Source organism: Barbus barbus (genome assembly GCF_936440315.1).
Source record: "Barbus barbus genome assembly, chromosome: 1".
NCBI lineage: Eukaryota > Metazoa > Chordata > Actinopteri > Cypriniformes > Cyprinidae > Barbus > Barbus barbus.
The window spans coordinates 12,392,079-12,415,501 of NC_136729.1; the positions used below are offsets into that span (position 1 = coordinate 12,392,079).

The 23,423-nt window shown below is 37.0% G+C and overlaps 1 protein-coding gene across 1 annotated transcript; it reads left to right on the forward strand.

The window, feature by feature from the left end:
• Positions 1–849: 849 nt before the first annotated feature.
• On the forward strand, positions 850–22,672 carry LOC306871904 (segment polarity protein dishevelled homolog DVL-2-like). Its single transcript, XM_079420153.1, has 15 exons — positions 850–1,459; positions 10,376–10,445; positions 11,360–11,505; positions 13,695–13,804; positions 13,921–14,050; positions 15,957–16,044; positions 16,456–16,525; positions 16,620–16,759; positions 17,104–17,180; positions 17,647–17,714; positions 18,786–18,908; positions 19,010–19,141; positions 19,269–19,445; positions 19,565–19,783; positions 20,590–22,672. Exons 1-15 carry the CDS (start codon positions 1,299–1,301, stop codon positions 21,141–21,143), a joined length of 2,265 nt encoding a protein of 754 aa, XP_079276279.1. The 5' UTR covers positions 850–1,298; the 3' UTR covers positions 21,144–22,672.
• The last annotated feature ends 751 nt before the right edge of the window (positions 22,673–23,423 follow it).

A 23,423-nucleotide genomic window follows, 5' to 3' on the forward strand; every position in this document is an offset into this window, starting at 1 on the left:
AATTTATCGTTTATGCAACCGCTTTAGCCCCGGATGATTTGTTAGATTATTTCAAGCCAGGTTTTGGACTTTAATCCCCATTTTCCTTGGGTTTCCGTGGTGTTGTGATGCATCCCAATTTGCATTCTATCCATCCTAAATAGTATTCGAAAATAGAATTAGTATGTCCCAAATCATAGCATGTTTAAAAAAGTATGCCAAAGATTCCCGGATGGTCTACTACTTCCGGTTAGAATTCGAAGTGCAGATTGATGCACACTCTAACGGCTAATATTGCCCACAACACATTGCGCAGTGGACGGGGATTCGATTAGAACTATAAACACGCACAAAAAGTGTTAAATAACTACAAACATGGCAGATACATAATCAACATCTAACCTGATTTAAAAATATTTATTTAATGTTATCCGTGTTATATTTCATCTGCAGAAACACTGTAAACTTTTATAATGATACGTTTGTTCATTAACTCTTAAATGCATCATTATGCAAACACATGAGCAGAGTTCTCTGCATGAAAGACCGGCGATGTGCATCTTCATTTCTCTCCAATACGGTAGAAAATCAAATTTGCGATATAAATGCCAACTTGTAGCCAATGCACGCTTTAATGCTTTTTATGCATATGCATGGAATGAATGGGGGGAATCTTCCCATCCCTACCACTGAGCGCTCTTTCCTCTTACTGCTGGCTACAAGTTTGTTTTGGTACTCACCCTACTCGGTTTTCTAAAGCGTTTTTGAAAAAAATACACACCCCACCTTTAAGTTATAACACAACAGTTTCCACCTACTGGCGTGACCTACAGAAAGGGTTCGCAAACGAATCTTTGGGAATAGTGAACTGATTCAAAAGATTCGAGTCACTGGGACGAATCAAAATTCCCACTTCGTAGCACAAAGGCACTCATGCCCCAATAGAAGCGAAGCAGTGGGAAGTCCAGGGCGCCTCTCTGTCGTCACACCCGAGCCGAAGAGAAGTTTTTCAAACCCCCATGTGTTTTCGTACGGGGAAAATGTTGTTACAACAGGGTAGCTGTTTGTAGGTGTGTTTTAACGGAAATCATGACACTTTTGAGCGTTCAAGACAACAAAAGTTAGGCACAACAGCGCTATTTTTCTTTGTTTATACTGGATGCGCTAGTCGGAGCAGTGTTATTGGATAGTAGTATTGTGGTCTAGGCGAGTTTTCTCAACCCCCTTCTCTCGGGAGCACTGGCTAACATTAGCAGCATAGCTGCTGCCTCTTCCATACTTTAGTAGAACAACGGGAAAGTTGAGTTGAGTTGGGAGACATGGCGGAGACCAAAATAATTTATCACATTGACGAAGAAGAGACGCCGTACTTGGTGAAAATTCCCATAGCGGCTGAGAAAATCACTTTGCTGGATTTTAAACAAGTTTTGAACAAGCCGAACTACAAATTCTTCTTCAAGTCTATGGACCAGGACTTCGGGTAAGCAAATGCGTGAAAACACACAAAGATGTGCACGAATAGCCAGAACAAAGGAGTTTTTTTCTTCCATGTGTAGGAAATAAATCTGTTTGTATGTTGTGTCCGATGCTGTTTGTAAGGGTTTTCTACGAGAAGGACAGTGTTGTGGGTGGTCTATAGTTGTATCATCACTCCATGTCTCGACAGAGTTTATCAGTTTATGCAGTCTGACTTTAGGCTAAATGAAAAATACCTTGCCCATAAAATTAGTTGTGTTCAATGACGCTGTTTGATGTGAAATATTGTCATTCTATTAAAGCTGATGTAGGATAGACAAGATATAACATTTCTTAAATAGTTTTTAATATGTACTAAATGTTTGGAGTCAACTTTGACTAAAAACCGATTTATATTTTATATAAATGTTGTATTTTTGAACTTTCTATTAGGGGGGAAAAGAAAGAAAGAACAAGGAAAACGGTGTAACAGTTTCCACAAACACACAACTGTTTTCAACATTAGTAATAAGCTCCAAATCAGCATATTAACATAATTTATGTAAAGTATCACGTGACATTGACAGATTAGGGTAATGGCTATAAAAAAATAAACTTTGCCATAACAGGGGTAAATTCACATGTTAAAATATTAAAAGGGAAAACAGTTAAATTTTTACAATGTTCCTGTTTTTACTGTATTTCTATTAAATAAATGCAATATTGGTGAGCAGAGACCTTTTCAAAACATTTAAAAAATCTTACAAACAGTCTTCAAACATTTGTTAGTGTGTAATTTGTAGCTATTCAGTTTTCTGCCTACACATTAGATCTCATATCCCTCATGTAGTGAAATTCTCATCTTTTCCCTCTCTTCTTTGCACACGGGGCAAATTTGTAATGTCCCACTGTTCTGCCAGTCCTTTTTTCTTAAGGAGTTCTTTGTCTCTGACCGCATATATAGCCTAAAACGTCCTGCTATGGACAGAATACCAGCCAACAAATCTCAGCCACGTACTTGTCAGTTATGCATTCTCCAGATGCTGCTGGAATGTCTGTGGTAATCGAAGCAAATTAGGATGTTATGATCTGACTGTAAATACTCCATCAGTTTGATAGCTTATACACTTAGTTCATGCTGATATGAATCAGAGACATTAACCTGAAGCACTGTAAATGTAGAGCCATGCTAAAACATATACACATTAATTAGTTGACAGGCAGTATAAAATAAATACAACTGTTTTACATGCTGCAAGACTGTGACCGTGTTTGTTTGTAATATTTATGTTTAATTTGATATCTATCACAATACATTATGGAAGCTTGTTTCCGCCACAGGATAAAAAGAAAATTAAAACGTAATTGTGTTTTAATATCTCACAATTCTGAGAGAAAAACTCACAATTGAGAAAACCACAATTAAAAAGAAAATTGTAAGATGCATGAGGAAAAAAGTCAGAATTGCGAGATGTGGGAAAAAAATCACAGGCAGAAAAACTCTGAATTTTGATTTTATATCTCGCAATTACCTTTTTTACATTTTTATTCCGTGGCGGAAACGGCTTCCATAATATGCATCTACAGACCATAGTATAAAACAATAGAGTAACAGAGGGTCTGTTGTGTCTTTCTCATTAACAATGACAAATTTTCATCATAGTGGCACTAACATAGTTTTACAGGTAACAGGATTTGCAAATTAGCATTTTTTTTTCTAACCCTGGAGCCAAAATGTCAGCCAGCTGTGACTTATTCTAGCAAAGTCGTGCTAAATTGGAGTAACTACATTACTGAGATCTGATTTTTCTAGATTTTACCAGGAAAGTGAAATCTGAAGACTTGATCGTTTCTTCTTTCCTGCCATGGGAGAAAGGCCGTGAATGTCTCGCCAGTTTTTGTTATTGTGGAAAGGATGGACGTGTGTGTATTATTGTTGAACGGCGTTGGATGTGGATGTAAGCTGATACGGTAGTGGAGTGGGACAGAGAGCAGGGGGCAGTGCTGTGATGCTGCAGTGTGTAGAGCCAGCTGTCAGTCTGACTGTGTGTGGCTGGGGTTGCTCTGTGTTTGGGGAGGGATATGGTTGGAGACGGGCCATTTGCTTAGTGTCTGGGATAGAATCAACAGAAAGAGAGTGAGAGAGAGAAAGTAGCAGAAGACCCCTTGGTTTCTCCAGGCCCCCTCTACATTCTGTTTTTTTTTTAAACATCCCCTTAAGATTACAGACCAGATTGCAGTGCAGTTTTATTCCTGTTTCCTTATTTCTCAGACTGTATTAAGCGCAAATAGTCCAAATTAAAATAAATATCCAAATTGCTGCAGGGCCACAATGAAACACCTAAAGCAGACTTAATAAGCCCAGAACTCATTCTGTTGTAAGAGCTTTTGTTAAAATCAGGTTTTGAGTGTGTGTGTGATTGTGTTAGAGGTCAAGGGTTGTTTTTCAAGTACAAATGTTGGGCTTGATTAGCATCATTACAGGGTTTGGGGGTGGGATTGTTTCACAAGCGTTAAAATGCAGGAGAGCTTTGCTTTCAGGAAGTGCTTTGTGAAATTGTTGTAGAGTTACATCATCTAGTCAAATGTTTTTTTGTTTGCAGAGAAGAACTAGCAATGGTTTGTGCACTCAGATTGAGTTTAGAAAAATAATTTTTAAAAAGTCACTTAATATTTCTTTAATTTTAACATAACTATTAGTGGTGTTTCCTAAGGCAAGCAATACTGTTATATTGCTGATACATATTCAAATGCATAACACTGATTAAACTTTGACATAATGTGCTGCCAGTGCTACTAAAAATATAATTTATATTATACATCCATTTTTATGCCTTGCAAACTTAAGCATTTTTTTTCAGTGCTGTATTCTACTTTGTTATGGCAACAACAGTTCTGCTGAATTGTCAACAAGATGATGTTATCTAGTCTTGGAAGCATCAGTAAGAATGTATATACACTACTGTACAAATATTTGGGGCCATTGTTTTTATGTTTTTGAAAGAAGTTTCTTATGCTCTCCAAGATTGAATTTATTTGATCAAAAATACAGTAGAAATTGTAATATTGTGAAATATTATTACAGTTTAAAGTAACTTTTTTCTGTTTTAATGTTTGTAATTCATTTCTGTAATGGCAAAAATCAGTCTTCAGTGTCTCGTTATCCTTCAGAAAATGTGCTGACTTAAGAAACTTTTCTTATTATTAATATTGAAAACTGTTGTGCTGCTTAATATTTTGTGGAAACTGCAATGTAGTGTTTTTTCAGGATTCTTTGAATATAAAGTTCAAAAGAACAACAATAGAATTGAAATAGAAGTGTTTTATAATATTATAAATGTCTGTACTGTCACTTTTGATCAATTAATGTGTATTTGTTGAATAAAAGGAATAATTTATTTAATAATTTATTTCACTTCAGAACAGTAGTGTAAATCTTTTTAGTGAATGTTTATGAACTTGCTTATTTACTTTTTGTAATATAAATATTTCAAGCAAAAATGCAATGATTAAAAATTGAGCAGTCTTTTAGGCAAGAAAAAAAAAAAGACTACTGGTCCAATTAGTCAACAGAAAAAAATCTTTATTGTTGAGTCCTGTTACTGTTCTAAAGAAATTAATTCACCTTAAAATATTTCCATAGTCATATTTAGGAGGGAGCAGAGCGAGGGACCAGAATTTTTTTTTGAATATCTTGAAAAAGTTTATTTTTTCTTGTAGCTTATTTCAAAAAGTGAAACTTTCATATATTTTAGATTCATTACATGTAAAGTAAAACATTTCAAAAGTTTTTTTGTTTTAATTTTTAATTGATGGTTAGAGTTTACATCAGTATCTCAAAATATTAGAATACTTACATTTGAGTTTCAATTAATGCCCATCCCTACAGTATAAAGTCCGGGTATCTCTTGTTCTTTGAAACCACAATAATGGAGAAGACTGCTGACTTGGCAATGATCCAGAAGACGATCATTGATGCCCTCCACAAAGAGTGTAAGTCACAGAGGGTCATTACTGAAAGGTGTAGCTGTTTACAGAGTGCTGTATCAAAGCATATTAAATGCAAAGTTGACTGGAAGGAAGAAATTGGGTAGGAAAAGGTACACAAGCAACAGTGATGACCGCAAGCTTGAGAATACTGTCAAGCAAAGTATTCAAGTACTCAAGATGGCGCCGTTGTGGGTGGCTTGCCGTCTGTTGCTCAGTGCAGTGCAGTGTTTAGTTTGTCCGTTTTAACTTGTTTTATGTTATGTTTAACGCAGTGTGCTTCATCAGTCATAACTTATGATCGACTTTCTCTTTTAAACTTGGAAGAAGTTTCAATTAAGCTACATTATCAAGCAATGATCAGTCCTCATTATTCTCCACCTCCCTTATTATTGTCGATACCTGACTCTTTACGCCGTTGGCCGTGTTCCTTACCGGCGAGAAGGCGCAGGAGACGTCGTGGAAGACGGGGCGGCCTAGCTATTAAGCTAAAGCGCTTCCTGTGACTCCACCGGGAGTCTCAGCTTCAACTGGGATTCCATGCGGGAGGCTTGGCCAGGAAACACTTTATTCGTTGGCGCTCGTTGGAACCAGTGCACGGATGGATTACTCCTGCGTTTCCTACCTCGGCGGCGCCACTCCCTGCAGTCCGCTCTCCTCGGCTTTGGCGTGGAGGAGTGTGCACAGACCATCTTCGTTCACTACCTCAGGCAAATCTGTCTATGCATTCTTTGGAATGCCCACCTCGGCTTAGGATGGCTTTGATCAACGCCAGATAGGTAGTAAATAAGACTTTTAATATCAAGAATTTTTTTTCTGCTCATCATTTGGATTTTCTTTTTCTGACTGAAACCTGGCTCACTACTGGGGATTTAAGCTCCTCTGAACTGCTTCCGTCAAACTGTTTTTTTTTTTAATTCTCCTCGTTCAACGGGGCGAGGTGGAGGTTTGGCCTCCATATATAAAGACATGTTTTCCTGTCGTCCCGTTGCTTCAAATAAATATAATAGTTTTGAACTGCAGTTGTTTGCACTGAAATTGGATGAGCCGCTTTTGGTTGCACAGATCTATCGACCCCCAAAATACAATAAGGACTTTTTAACGGACTTTGCAGACTTTCTAGAGGATGTCATGCCGAGATATGAACAACTCCTAATTTTAGGAGATTTTAATGTGCATGTTTGCTGTGCTGCTGATTGTTCAGCGAAGGATTTTATTAACCTTTTAAATGCGTTCGATTTAAGTCTTCAGGTCAATGTACCCACTCATCAGCAGGGGCATACACTTGATTTAGTGTTAACATATGGTTTCTCTCTGTGTGACCTAGAGGTGTGTGAAAATGGTTTCTCTGATCATAAATCTGTTTTGTTTAGGTTTCCATCGTTGTTTAATGTATCTAATCCGTCTTCTTCTACTCGTCGGGCTCGGCTTATTACCCCAACTACCAGAGAAGCCTTTTCCTTATTTTTTGATGAAGTGTCTCTTCAAATGGATGATTTTAATTGTGATTTGAGTGCTGAAGAGCTTCTTTTCAGTTTTAATTCCTCCTGTGCACACGTCTTGGACTTAGTGGCACCTTTAAAGACACTACATCATAAACCAAGATCTGAGCCATGGTTAGATGACACTGTTTGCTCTCTTAGGCAAATCTGTAGAAGATTTGAGCGAAAATGGAAAAAGGATAGACTCCAAGTCTCATTGCAAATGCTAAGGGACTCATTATCTCAATATCAGAAAGCTGTAAAAACAGCAAAATCTAAGTATTTCACTGAAATTATAAATAAGAACTGCCATAAGCCAAAAATTATTTTTAACATTATCAATGCCACTATCAATCCTTCCATTTGCTCTTCTTCAGAAGTGTCTTCGCGAACATGTGATGATTTTCCCAAGTTTTTTTTAAATAGGATAAATGATTTAAGAATGGGGAGAAACCCTGTTCTGTCAGACCCTTCGTTTCCCCTTAGTTGTTCTGCTGTTTTGAGTCATTTTACTCCAATTACTGAAAAATATTTTATAGATTTAGTGAATCATCTTAAATCCTCTGGCTCTTCAACTGATGTGATTCCCCCATTTTTTCTTAAACAAATTTTGGATGTGGTGGGTCCATATCTTCTGATTCTGATAAATGGTTGCTTAGAAACTGGTACTGTTCCAGATCTGTTAAAATATGCAACTGTTCATCCTCTGCTTAAAAAACAGAGCTTGGATCCCACCGTTTTAGCAAATTATAGGCCCATTTCTAATTTGTCGTTCATTACAAAAATTTTGGAGAAAACGGTTCTTGACCAATTACAGACTTTTCTAGCCGACAACCTGATCTTTGAGGTTTTTCAGTCTGGTTTTAGAAAATATCACTCCACTGAGACTGCATTGTTAAAGGTTTTTAATGATATATTATTAACGTGTGACTACGGTCAAACTACGCTGTTCTTGTGCTTCTAGATCTTACTGTCGCATTTGATACTGTTGATCATGCTGTCCTTATTAATCGACTGGAATTTTGTGTAGGTATTACAGGCAGTGCATTGGATTGGTTTAAATCTTATATTACCAATAGAACTTTTTCGGTTAAGATGGGAGATCTTACTTCTAGTAAGGCTGCATTAACCTGCGGGGTTCCCCAAGGATCTATTTTAGCTCCCATCCTTTTCTCTTTATATATGCTTCCACTTGGTTCCATTTTTAGAAGGTATGGGCTGTCGTTCCACTGTTATGCTGACGATACACAAGTTTATCTGCCTATAAAACGAAACTCAGATGGATTAGATGCTCTCCTGGCATGCTTGGAAGATCTAAAGGCATGGTTGTCGCTAAATTTTCTGAATTTTAATGAGGAGAAAACAGAGATTATTGTCTTTAAACCCTCAGATTCATCAACTGTTTCTGAACCAAATCTTGGTGGGTTATCCTCATGTGTTAAGCGTTACGTGAAAAACTTGGGTGTGGTATTTGATGAACATTTGAAGTTTGATAGGCAGATAAATTCTGTGGTCAAATCATCCTTCTTTCAGTTGCGGCTCTTGTCTAAAGCTAAGACTTTTCTTTCTTTTAAAAATTTTGAGAAAGTGATTCATGCTTTTATTACTTCTAGATTAGATTACTGTAACTCACTCTATGCTGGGATTAGTCAAACAGCTTTATCCCGATTACAATTTGTTCAGAATGCGGCAGCTAGACTTCTGTCAGGGATCCATAAACGGGATCATATTACTCCGGTTTTACAGTCTTTACATTGGCTACCTGTGCGTTACAGAGTAGATTTTAAAATTTTACTTATTGTCTATAAGTCACTAAACAGTATGGCTCCTTCATATATCTCTGATCTATTGATGGAGCACAATGTAACCAGATCCCTGCGGTCCTCTAACCAGAGACTCTTGTTTATCCCCAAGTCGAGGCTGAAGTGTAGGGGTGATTGCGCTTTTGCTACAATTGCTCCAAGACTCTGGAATGATCTGCCCAGTTTTATTAGAATGGCTTCATCTGAGGCTATTTTTAAGTCCAAATTAAAAACCTATCTGTTCGATAAGGCCTTTTTTTCTGATTGAAGCACTTGTTATCATTGCCTTATATTTTGTTGTACGTTATGATGTATTACTTCCTTGTTATTTGCTGTTTTTAGTTTATTTTTATTGTAAATCACATTGGTCAACCTTGGTTGTAGTAAATAGTGCTATATAAATAAAATTGCCATTGCCAAGCAAAGCTGATTCAAACACTTGGGAGAGCTTCACAAGGAGTGGACTGAAGCTGGAGTCAGTGCATCAAGAGTCACCACGCTCAGACGTCTTCAGGAAAAGGGCTACCAAGCCACTTCTGAAACAGAGACAACGTCAGAAGCGTCTTACCTGGGCTGTGGAGAAAAAGAACTGGACTGTTGCTCAGTGGTCCAAAGTCCTCTTTTCAGATGAAAGTCAATTTAGCATTTCATTTGGAAATCAAGGTCCCAGAGTCTGGAGAAAGAGTGGAGAGGCACAGAATCCATGTTGCTTGAAGTCCAGTGTGAAGTTTCCACAGTCAGTGATGATTTGGGCTGCCATGTCATCTGCTGGTGTTGGTCCACTGTGTTTTCTGAAGTCCACAGGCAACGCAGCCATCTACCAGGAAATTGTAGAGCACTTCATGCTTCCTTCTGCTGACAAGCTTTATGGAGATGCTGATTTCATTTTCCAGCAGGACTTGGCACCTGCCCACACTGCCAAAGGTACCAAAAGCTGGTTCAATGACCATGGTGTTACTGTGCTTGATTGGTCAGCAAACTCACCTGACCTGAACGTATTGTCAAGAGGAAGATGAGAGACACCAGAACCAACAATGCAGATGACCTGAAGGTCGCTATCAAAGCAATCTGGGCTTCTGTTACACCTGAGCAGTGCCACAGGCTGATTGCCTCCATGCCACGCCGCATTGATGCAGTAATTCATGCAAAACTAAGTATTAAGTGCATAGAAATTAACATACTTTTCAGAAGCCTGACATTTCTGTTTAAAATATCAATTTTTTTATTGATCTTATGTAATATTCAAATTTTCTGAGACACTGAATTTTGGGTTTTCATTATCTGTAAGCCATAATCATTAAAATTTCAACAAATAAAGGCTTGAAATATTTCACTCTGTGTGTAATGAATATATATATAATATATGGGTTTCACTTTCTGAAATGACAAAAAATATTGACCTTTTTCACGATATTCAAATTTTTTGAGATGTACCTGTATGATATAAAATTGGAGTATTAACAATAAATATGAAACAGCATTGTGATAATACTTTTTTTTTGTGTGCGCAAGCACTCATATTTTCTTATTATATTTGTAAAAATCTATTTAGTCCATAAGTAAAGTCAAAATAGCCTAGATGCATGCATTTATGTATGAATACATAAATCTGTCAAAATGTGTGTTCCTTCATTTGAATTCTGTCTCTCTTTGGTAATTGTGTCCGCTCAGGGTGGTGAAGGAGGAGATCTCAGATGACAGTGCCAAGCTGCCATGCTTCAACGGAAGAGTTGTCTCCTGGGTAAGAACTGTTCCTGTTCCAGTTCTCTCTGTCAGTCAGCAGTAGCCCATAATGGTGAATGTTTTTTTTATTTTAATTTTTTACTTTTTTTTTTTTTTTTTTTTTACTGTACTGCCATATAATGCTTAATGGTGTCATAACAGTTCTCAGTTTTATAAGTGCGAACTGCACCATTTCACTAAACCTTGCTGAAGCTCCTCATCCCTGTAGCGACACGTAACAGGGCTGTTTTGATTTATGTCACAGTGAATCTTTAAAGAGTTTGTGTCAGGCCCTTCACACAGAGACTGAAATCCAGCCTCGTCTAAAAGCCCTCAAAGAAAAGCAGGTGCTTAAGTCAAAAGGCTTGGACGAAATCAGACCCACTGGGATGGAAATAGTAGACTACCGTCAGGATAGCTCAAGGTCCATTGAAAAGGAGTGTACAATAACCTAGCATCCATTAGCATGAAGAAAGGTCATACAATATTACTGTATGTGGTCTCTTATAACGCATCTGATGTGCCTTTCTTTTCTCGATTACATGACTTTGACCGCTTTAATGCAGTGTTTTGTCACAGGTTGTGAAGATTGTTGATGTTTTTTTATTGTTAACTAACATTTTCTATTGCAATTCTATTCAAGCTTTTTAAAAAGCTTGATCTCCCCAGACGGAGCTGAATAGTTTCCTGTCTGCTTGCAGCTATTTAGCTTTTCCTCATTTAAACTGTAGTTACGTAAAACCCAGACACTGGATATGTTTGACCTGAAGCATTGTGTGATCAGTTTTACACTTCTAAATGAGCTACACGAGTATGTGTTGGGTAAAAAAATAATGTCTTATTATTGTCATTAGATCTTTTCCCAGTCCTTTTTGGTTCCGTGTTTTTATGGATCACATTTACTCTCACACCAATCTTCTCTCTTTCTGTTAGCTGGTGTCCTCAGATACCCCAGCAGCCGAACCCACAGCCCCTCCAGTAGAGGTCCAGTCTCAGCCCTCACCTCCTCCTCCTCCCCTGCCTCCACCTCCTGCCGAGAGGACGGGGGGCATTGGAGACTCCAGACCCCCTTCCTTCCAGTATGTTAATCTGCATCTCTGTTTCTTCGCCATGAATGTCATTTTGTGGATGCTGTCTGCAGCAGTACTCTCTCAGTCCCTTAAAATACACTTTCTTATAAGTTGTTGGACTGGGAGTCAGTGACTTGGTGTACAGCTTTACTTGAAGGAAAACTCACTTTTTACTTTTTTTACTTTTCAAAACATAGACCCTGTATCATGGATTAGTCAAAATATGTCAAACATTTGCTTTGAAAGGTAATCCTAATTAAATATTACAAATACATGCTTTTAATATGATGCAAAAACATTTTTCTCATTTATATAGCACGTTATAAAATTCAGATTATTTAAAAGTGTTTCACAATAATAAAACAGTTAATGTTGCAAAATTTATCAATTATGAAACAGGTGTCAGACAATGTGTTTATCAGTTATGAAATAATTCATGCAAAACTGTGCAGAGTTTAACAAAATCTTTTGAAAAATCAACTTTGCCATCACAGGAATGAATTGCATTTTAAAAATAAATTAAAACAGAAAACAATCGATTTTTAAATCGTAATAATATTTCACAATATGTAGCCTACGCAACCCAGGCAACGATTAGTTCTGTGAAACGTAAGCCGCTTTTCCACAGAAATTACGTGGAACAATATGTCCCAGGAACTTTTTTCCTCCAGACCTGTTGCTGTCCACGTTTCCATCACGGTCTAAAGTACCGAGAAGATTAGGCAAATAGTCTGGTGACGTGCGTTTCTCAATACCAGGTACGCAAATTTCGGACTTGCATCCTCGGTAGTTCGGAGTTCAGCAGTGTACTTGATAACGTCAGATAGCTCGCCTTGGCTGCTGCAATCTTCCTTGCTGCATTTACAGACGAAATATATCAAACACCACTGCCTCTTTTCATTTTCATTTAAACATATTAATAGAACAATATAATAAAGACCAAAGATCACCTGATAGATTTATCCAAAACAAATGATATCTTATGTTTATCCACTACAGCGACATCAGAGCCAGTGGCAAATGTCAGAAGGACTAGCCGAGGTTATGCTCCTCTCTTCGGGATACATGAGCACTGAGCGCCCGGTGATCACGTGGAGCTCACGTCTCCGAAATCGGCGAAGCACATTTTCAAATAGGCGCTGTTTTTATAAATAAACCACAGATTTGAGTTTTAAACCACTACATTCTCGCCTGAAATACACGCATCCAGTGTAGGCAGACTTTAGTTGTTGTGTCGCGCCGCATCCGGTGTAGACACGGTGTTACTCACCTGTCGAGAAGAAACAACGCAACCTCGGCGTCCGATCGCAAGCCTTTCGCTTCTTGAGTTCTCTCCAGTGCTGGAAAGCTGATCCGATATTTACACGGGTCCTACTTCTTGCCTTATCGTTCTGCAGACGTTTTCTTCTTTTGTTTTTTTATCCGCCCATCTCTATCTTTCTGTCGCTCGGCTCGGCTGTTCACTGAACTCTCTCTCCTCCGCATCATGAGTAGACACGCCCATTACTGCTGATTGGCTACAAGTTTGTTTTGGTACTCGGCCCCGACTCAGTTTTCTAAAATGTTTTTGAAAAATTACATACCTCACCTTTAAAGTTTTAAAAACATTAAAATCTTTTGAACAGTAGTATAAAGCATGATACATGATAGGGTAGTCCAATATTTTTGTGTGTGTAAAGTACCCACAACAATGAAATGTCTGAAATGTTGTCTTGAAATGTAAGCTGGTAAATGATAATAGCTGTTAAAAAAGTAAGACACAAAATGTATTTTAGTGAAATTGTTTATTCCTAAAACTAGTGCAAAAATGCTAATGAAACATGACATATTACTTATATTCAAGAAAAAATTGCTAAAGAAACATGACAAAATACTTATATTCAAGATAAATTATATGAAAATCTAAAAGCTTTGACTTTTCAGGTACAATTATCTTGTTCTAAGATAACTGTATCTTGTACAATTATCTTGTTCGTTTTTTTTTTTTTTTACTGGAAATGAAGTCAAAAATACTGATTAATAACGTGATTCCCCCTTCCCAGTGTAGGTCCTTTGCTCTCAATTTCTTATCAGAGATTGGTTTGCTAGAGACAGCTTGCTTTTTAAAATTTAAGGTTCACTCAGCATGCAGAGATGTTCAGATGTGTCATGAATGTAAATCATTGCATGATGTGTGTGTGTGTGTGTGTGTGTGTCAGTCCCAACACTGCAGGCAGCCTGGAGTCCTTAGATGATCAGACAGAGACGGAGTCAGTCGTGTCTTTCAGGAGAGAGAGACCTCGACCCAGAGAGAGCTTGGACCAACATGGTCTGTTCTGTCTTCTATGTTGCTAATCATTTTTGTCAGTTATCTCAAAAGTCTTTCAGTACATTGACAAAGCAGTCCATGCTCATTTTACTGTACTCTTTCTGTTTTTGTTTCAGGGCCACGTATGAATGGGCAGTCTCGTATGGACAGGCACCTGGCTGGCTATGAGAGTGCTGCTACAGTGATGAGTAGTGAACTGGACACCACAAGCTTCTGTGATTCAGATGACGATGATACGATGAGCAGGTCAGAACAAGTGTACTTGATTAAATATTGGATTGGGGTTGGAAATATTTTGTAGTTGTAGCGTCAGATTACACGCATCACCTTTAAAGAAGTCCACTTCGATCAGATATACAGTACATGTAATTATTTTTCTTTTAAATGTCAGAAGGTTTATATTTGTTATCTGAATCAAATGATTGAACTTTACTAGAGCGTATCAGCATCTGTGCACGCTTTTAGTCCAGTGGTTCTCAACTGGTGGGTCACGATCCAAAAATGGGTTTTGATCTTTTCCGATAGGTTTGCATGCAGCATGGGGAACAATGATAAATGCAAATACTGTAATGTGCATAACAATATATTTGCACCAGTGGCGTGCGGGGGTGTTTTAAAATGAGGAGGCAGTTTTATATACAGTGTCCTCCAAAAGTATTGGAACAGTACGGACAATTCCTTTATTTTTGCTGTAGACTGTAAACAGTTGGGTTTGACATCAAAAGATGAATATGAGATGAGAGATTAACATTTCAGCTTTTATTTACAGGTATTTTCATCTGGATCTGATACACAACTTAGAAGATAGCACCTTTTGTTTGAACCCACCCATTTTTCATGTTTCCAAAAGTATTGGAACATGTGACTGAGGTGTGTTTTGTTGCCCTGGTGTGTCCTATTAATTGATTATTCAAACAATAAATAGCACTGAATGTCTGCGCTCAGTTTCAGATCCGTGCAAACTGCATTTATAGTTAGTTAGACGTGTAACCAACGTGAAAACCAGAGAGGTGTCTATGGGTGAAAAACGAGAAATTGTGAAGCTGAGAGAACATGAAAAATCAATCAAACCATTGCACAAACACTGGCAATAGCAAGTACAACCATTTGGAATCTCCTGAGGAAGAAAGAAACCACTGGTGTACTAAGTAACACACCTCAAACGGGTAGATCAAGGAAAACATCTGCAGTTGATGACAGAAACATTGTGACAGCTGTAAAGAAAGACCCTAAAACAACTGCTAGTGACATCAGCAACAACCTCCAGAGGGCAGGAGTGAAGGTATCACAATCTACTGTTCGCAGAAGACTTCATGAACAAAAGTACAGAGGCTACACCAGAAGATGCAAACCACTCAGTAGCAAGAAGAATAGGAGATGAGCCTCAAAAATTCTGGGACAAGGTTTTATGGACTGATTTTATGGACCAAAGTGATGGAAAGCCTAAAGTTTGGAGAAAGAAAACATCCAAAACATAGTGCCAAAACAACAAAGGAGTTCATCAGGGGCAAGAAGTGGAAGGTTTTAGACTGGCCAAGTCAATCTCCACACTTAAACCCTGTAGAGTATGCATTTTACCTGCTAAAGAGGAGACTGAAAGAGTAACCCCCCAAAACTGAAAGAGGCTGCGGTGAAAGCCTGGAAAAGCATCACAAAAGAAGAATGCAAAAGTTTGGTGATGTCAATGGGTCATAGGCTTGATGCAGTTATTGAAAGCAAAGGATTTGCAACTAAATATTAAGTCTTTTTCACTTTAATCTATGTTAATTCTATCTGATCCAATACTTTTGGTAACATGATAAATGGGTGGGTTCAAACAAAGGTGCTATCTTCTAAGTTGTGTATCAGATCCAGATGAAAATACCTGTAAATAAAAGCTGAAATGTTAATCTCTCATCTCATATTCATCTTTTGATGTCAAACCCAAATGTTTTCAGTCTACAGCAAAAATAAAGGAATTGGTCGTACTGTTCCAATAGTTTTGGAGGGCACTGTATCTTTCATTTCATCACACCGAATGCTCACTCAAAACAGACGCAGTCATCACGTTTTCAGACCATTTCAAGTTTTATTTTGACGTGAGACAAAGCAGTGATATCTAAGCAGGAGAGTATGATTCTGAATGTTTATTTTACCGAATGTTTGTGATCAGGTTCAGCAGCTCCACTGAACAGAGCACAGCGTCTAGATTGCTGAAACGCCACCGCAGACGCAGGAAACAGCGCCCACGTCTGGAGAGAGTATGAAACAACCATATGAATACATTTGAGGGAGTCCATCAAAAATGACAAATCTCTCATTTAGTCACACTTCAAACCTCTAACTTTAATACAGAACAGAAATAATGATGTTTTGAATAATGTTGGTAACCAAACAATTTTGGTTCCTATTTACAGCCGTTGAATTTTCCATATAATGTCCATAAAATGGAAGTCGGTGGGAACTGAAATGGTTTGGTTGCCAACGTTTTTCAAAATATCATATTTTATGTTCAACAGAAGAAGGTCATACTGGTTTGGAACCATAAAGGGAGTAAATGATGAAAGAATTTGAATGATTGGATGGACTGTCCCTTTAAGTATTTCATACAGGTAAACAATTTGTTTTATTTAACTGAGTTTTAATGAGTTCTTGTTTGTGTTTTGTTATAGGCTTCCTCTTTCAGCAGTGTGACAGATTCAACAATGTCCCTAAACATTATTACAGTCACCCTTAACATGGGTCAGTGCCATTTCTTACTTGTTCCACCCACTATTTATTAAGTATGAATTGTTTAATTCATAACATGCTCCATTCTGTTTGTTGTGTCCTACAGAGAAGTATAATTTCTTGGGCATCAGTATAGTGGGTCAGAGTAATGAGAGAGGTGATGGAGGCATCTACATTGGCTCCATCATGAAGGGAGGAGCTGTAGCTGCAGATGGACGCATTGAACCTGGAGACATGCTGCTGCAGGTGTGTGTTTGTGTACACATTGATAGGAAAGAAGTGGTTAGTGCTGGTAAATCAGAAACAAAGTGAAATCTGCACATCATATTATCTATTTAATAGAGGACCAGCTTGTCAGACGAGTAATGCGATTATTTTAATTCCTGTCAAACTTAAATGCTCAACATTACAATCTGAAACGCTATTCTCTGGCCACACCCAGCTTTAAGAGACAAACATTACGGCAGTTTCAGTAGTTACTAGCTCTAAACAAAGGATCAGTACTTTCACTGCTGCAGGGTTAATGCAGTTCTGTTCTAATTACCGCTTCTGATGTTTGTTAGATGGGTTGTTTCTTTTTTTCTGTGCAGGTGAATGATATCAACTTTGAGAACATGAGTAATGATGATGCAGTCAGGGTGCTCCGTGAGATTGTCCATAAACCTGGGTGAGTCTGTGAGAGCTGCTCATAGGAATGTCCCATTTTTTAAATGTAAAATTTCATAATTTCTCTATTTCTGACAAAAAACTGAATCTTTGTATGTCTAGTACAACAAAATGAAGAGCAAAAGATACACTTTAGTGGTGAAATTGGAGGTTTAGCAGTGTATTTTATCTTTTGTTGGGCTGCCACAGAAGATGATTAATTTATCTATTTTTACATCGTTTCAAATCAAGACTCAAAAAAATACCATTGGTTTACCCTGGTCAATACAACATTGTGGTGCTGTTCATGTGCACTTTTCTTATAAATATATTGCTACCTTAATCCAATTATTCTGACATGACTCGAAGGGAGAATCACAGTAGGAGGACGATGTATTGCACTCTATGCGAGTTATTATTAGTAAAAATATATTAGTAAACAGAAATATATAACCTGCAATGTTATAATATCACTTTTATTCTCTTAGACCCATCACCCTGACTGTGGCAAAATGTTGGGACCCCGCTCCACAAGGTTATTTCACCCTGCCACGCAGTGAGTCTCATTTTAATTCATTTATGAATTAGATATAAAAAAATATATATATATGATGCAGTTATTGAAAGCAAAGGATTTGCAACTAAATATTAATTTTTTTTCACTTTAATCTGTTAATTCTGTCTGTTCCAATACTTTTGGTAACATGAAAAATGGGTGGGTTCAAACAAAAGGTGCTATCTTCTAAATTGTGTATCAGATCCAGATGAAAATACCTGTAAATAAAAGCTGAAATGTTGATCTCTCATCTCATATTCATCTTTTGATGTCAAACCCAAATGTTTACAGTCTACAGCAAAAATAAAGGAATTGACCGTACTGTTCCAATACTTTTGGAGGGCACTGTATATATATATATATATATATATATTTATTTATTTGTTGCCCTGTTATATATATATATATATATATATATATATATATATATATATATATATATATATATATATATAATTATCATTTTTACATGTAATTCATACGGCCCAATACATTACTGTTCAAAAGTTTGGGGTCAGGACTTTTTTTTTTTTTTTTAAGAAATTAATTGTATTCAGCAGGGATGCATTAAATTGGTCAAAATGGACAGATATTTATAATGCTGAATTTTCTCTTCATCAAAGAATCCTGAGAGAAAATGTATCAAGGTCTACACCTAAATATTACGCAACACAACTGTTTTCAACATTGATAATAATAAGACATGAGCACCAAATCAGCATACAAGAATGATCTCTGAAGGATCATGTGACACTGAAGACTAGAGTAACGACTGCTGAAAATTTAGCTTTGCCATCACAGGACTAAATTACATTTTTAAAAAAGTATTAAAATAGAAAATATTTTGAAATAAAACATTATTTTGAATTGTTATAAAAGTACACAATTCCACTTTTCACAGTGCTTTTGGTCAAATAAATGCAGTCTTGGTGAGCAGAAGTGACTTCTTTCAAAAACATTTAAGTCCTACTGACCTTCAACTTTTGAGTAGTATTGTAAATGTATCATTTAGTTTTTATAATTTTATTTGAGATTTGTTTATCTAACATCCTTCCCCATATTGTGTCTTAGATGAGCCAATCCAGCCCATAGATCCAGCAGCATGGATCAATCATTCAGTGGCTCTCACAGGGGTGTTTCCATCCTACCCGAGCAGCACAATCACTTCCAGCTCATCTATCACTGAAACAGAACGCAAGTGTTGCGCTTATGTCTTCTTTACTTTTGCTACACCTTTGTTTTACAAGCACACTCTCTCTAGCCCTATTATTTAATCTCTCTTTCTCTGTCTGTAGGCTTTGATGAGTTCAACCTCTCTCTTCGCTCTGACATGGCATCGGTTGCTAAGGCCATGGCATCTCCTGAGTCTGGTCTGGAGGTCAGAGATCGAATGTGGCTGAAGATCACCATTCCCAATGCTTTCCTAGGTCAGAGACTTTTACCTGAGACTGTATTTATACACTGTGCCTAAATGATCTTTGTGACTATGAGACAAATGGACCTTCAATCTAATCCAGTGTTTGTTTTTCTCTGTCTTTATGACTGTGCATATAGGTTCAGATGTGGTTGAGTGGCTGTATCATCACATTGATGGGTTTCAGGACAGACGGGAAGCCCGTAAATATGCCAGTAACCTACTAAAGGCTGGTTTCATCAGACACACTGTTAACAAGATCACCTTCTCTGAACAGTGTTATTACATATTTGGAGACTTCAGCAACTGTGAAAATTGTAAGTAAAATCAGTTTTTATTATAGAAAAAAATAAAAAAAAATAAAACACATACTGCAAAAAAAAAAAAAATAGGTAAAATGCATACATATTTAATCTCTCAATTTTTTTCCTCTCAGACATGGCCAACCTTTCTCTTAATGATAACGATGGTTCCAGCGGTGCTTCAGACCAGGACACTCTGGCGCCTCTTCCTTTACCAGGGGCAACACCCTGGCCTTTGCTCCACTCTTTCACGTACCAGTACCCTCACCCCTATTCCACCCAGCCACCTCCTTATCATGAGCTCTCCAACTACAGCTACGGCCCAGGCAGTGCAGGCAGCCAGCACAGTGAAGGTAACAAACACATTGACCCACAGGCTCAAAATGTATGGAAATGTGTGAACAAATTGTTAGAGATTTCATGAATCAGAGTTCAATAAAATCCACATACACTACCGTATACACTACCGTTCAAAGTTTTGGGGTCAGTAAGATCATTATCATTTTTTCTTTTCAATTTATTCTTTATTATTATTTTTTATTCAGCAAGGTTGCATTAAATTGATTGAAAGTGATCGTAATAACTTTTACATTGCTATAAAATGTTAAAGTCAACTTTGTATTCATCAAAGAATCCTGATGTTGAAAATTCATAAATTAAGTTTTAAAATATAATAAATAGAAAAGAGCAATTTTAAATTGTAATATTTTTACAGTTACTGTTTTTAATGTTTTTTTTTTTTAATGCAGCCTTACAATGAGACATTTTTTCAAAACCATTAAAATGTTTTTACTTGTTAATGGTAGTGTATATCCATTGATTGTCATTATGGAACTAAAATTGAGAAAATGCTGGACAAATATTCTGCACTTAATACATTTTTATCAGTATTTATTATGTTTTGTTGTTTTGAGTTATTTTAAATTGATATAATATGGTATATTAGCTAAAAATAATTTTAAAAAACATTTTAAGTTTTGACTTGTAAAATGCTTCATTTTGCTGAAATTAATTGTGGAATACAAATATAATGTATTATTAATATTAAACTTCAAAGTTGCCACGACAATCAGCATGCATCTTGTATTCTAGTTGCCATGTTAAAAGAAGTTTTTGTGCCCCTGTTAACACATGTTGTGTTCTCGTCTCTTTCTCTCAGGGAGTCACAGCAGTGGCTCCACACGCAGTGACGGAGAGAAGAGAAGGGGCAGTAAAAGCGTATCTGGCAGTACGGCAGGCGGTAGCGTACGTGACGATAAATCTCCCGGTGGGGGTGGGGCTGACTCACGTTCTGGTAGCGGCAGCGAATCAGAGTACTCTGTTCGCAGCAGCCTGAGACGAGACCACGGCTCAGGCACGCCCAGCGAACACAGTCGCTCCAGTCATCGCTCGAGCCAGCGCTCGCATCATCGCGTTCCTCCACCTGCTCATCTCGCCCCATATCCGCCTGGAATCCCCATCCCCTACAACCCAATGATGGTGATGATGGTGCCACAACATCCTCACCCACACCTAGCACTTGGAGCCCCGCACCCACAAACACCTACTTTGCCGCCCCACCCTGGCTTGCCGCCCTCCGGCACCCCTGGTGGGCCTCCAGGAGCTCCACCGACCCGAGACCTGGGCTCCGTCCCGCCTGAGCTGACAGCCTCTAGGCAGTCTTTCCACTTGGCTATGGGCAACCCCAGTGAGTTTTTTGTGGATGTGATGTAATGAAGGATGTAGCTTTCGATGTACAGGTGAAGGAGTGAATGCAGAGAGGTTTGTAGTCACATGATAACTGAGTTCCACTCTGTGACTGACAGATTTAATTTACTGTATCAGTGCAGCTCTTTAGAGTTAGTGTTTGTCCTTGACGGTAGGAACAGGGTTTATGGAAGGGTAGGGAGTCTTGCGTAGCACAGACTTCAGCATCTATTTTGCCTTTGTGGTATTAACCACAACAGGGTCTGACTTTCTTAAATGACTGAAAAAAATTGGTGTATTTTTCAGAGTCCTGTTATTTTCCTTAAATGGTTCCACAAATTTCTCGAAGGCCTTTGATAAGGAACTCGTGATTTTCCAGAAAATATTTCTAAAAGCAAATTCAATTTGCTTTACACACCTTTTAAATGACCAACATCATATTCACTAGAATTATAACTTTAATTTTAAGTAAACCATTGTATTCTAAAAAAAAAAAAATAACAAAGTATTGTTTCAGTCACGGGATAAAAACATAAAAAGGCAATTGCAACTTTTATCTAACAATTTAGACTTTTTTTCTTGCAGTTCTGAGAAAAAAGTCAGAATTGTGAGATATAAACTCAGAATTGAGAGATAGAAACTTGCAATTCTGAGAAAAAAGTCTGAATTGTGATCTATAAACTCCCAATTGCAATGGGGAAAAAGTTGAAATTGTGCGATTTACCTTTTATTTTTTATTTTTACTTTATTTTTTAATAAATAGGACTTAAAAAAAAAAAACTAACTGCGAGATGCAACCTCAGAATTCAGAGAGAAAAATCTGAATTACAGGATATAACCTCGGAATTCTGTTTATATTTTGATTTTTTTTTTTTTCTTAGAATTGCAAAGGGGGAAAAATATGAATTGTGAGACAAAAAGTCCAAATTAGCTTCCATAATAAAATGCACGTCTTCAAAAACCTTTAAAAGGATTTAAATGTTTTCAACAATCGATCTGGTGTATTATGTCTCTAAGTTTTGCTTTAAAGTGTACCAAGGAATTCTGAAAGCTTTTCTCTCGTGTACTATATACTGTACACTTCAAAAATTGTCTTTGTAGACTGTCTTTGTACAGCTGAATGGAGCCAGGGTTCATAGAAACAAATATTTGATTGTCAATTTCTGCGATTTAAGAACTCTTCTGGTGTTAGAAAGCAATCCCTTTCAAAGACTTGCTGGTACCCTTCTAAATAGGCAGACTGTAAAATGACTGTACTAAAACGGTACATGCAGAGGAAGTTTTAACCCCATAAAGGTACTTTCTGGGTAGAATGGGTTGTTTATTCTATTTTCTACTCCAGAGGTTTTTTGTTTGTTTTTTTTACTCTTTGTATGACTGATAATCATAGCGCCTTTTGATTTGAGTTTATAGATATACAGGTACAAGTATACAGGTGCTACATAAAGACTGAGTCTCAATGGAATGCCATGTTGAAGTGTTACATTTTGAATATCATCAGATACTGTCACTTTTGCATGTCTTCACTCCAAATAAATTTGATAGAATTAACTCTGAAACGAGTAATTTTTTACTTGTAGTCTTGTCTTTGTGTTTTAGTTTCGATCTTTATCTTATGTACAAGGAATAGTATTTATATGTATTACTACTATATCAATGTTTATAGCACTAGATATGGAACTTTAATGTAAAACAGAACAAAATCTAGGTTTTTATTTCTGCAAAATGTTTTCTTCCAGTGCAGCTCTTAAATCTCTTTCTCTATCTCGCATAATCAAACTGTTGCTTTGGGATCACCTACAACACATGCCAGAATTCAGATTCATTAAGGTGAATATTTTTTTTACATTTATTGCAAATGAAACTTTTGCAGTTTGACAGGCTTTGTCACAAAAAAAAAAGGGGGGGGGGGGGGTCTAAAGAATTTTTTTTTTTGTTCTCATTTTGCTCTCAGCTTGAAAAAAAAAAAAACCCTACATTTTAATTTTATTTTTAACTTAAAAAACTTAAGCAGCATGCAGATTTGGAACAACATGAGGGTGAGTAAATAATCTTTTGATATTTCTCTGTTGTCTTGCTGTTGGGACTTTGTGTTCAAAACAATCTACCCCCAAAATAAATAAAAATAAAATCACTTGAAGTGACGTTTTTAAATATACATTTTTTTTTCTTAAAAAGTAACATTAAGTATTAATAAGAATTATTACTACCTGTATCAATTATTTTAAACTATAATGTATTATTTTAATTCATTTTATATAAGTTATATATTTAAGATTTTTTTACTACATATACAAATGTTTCAAT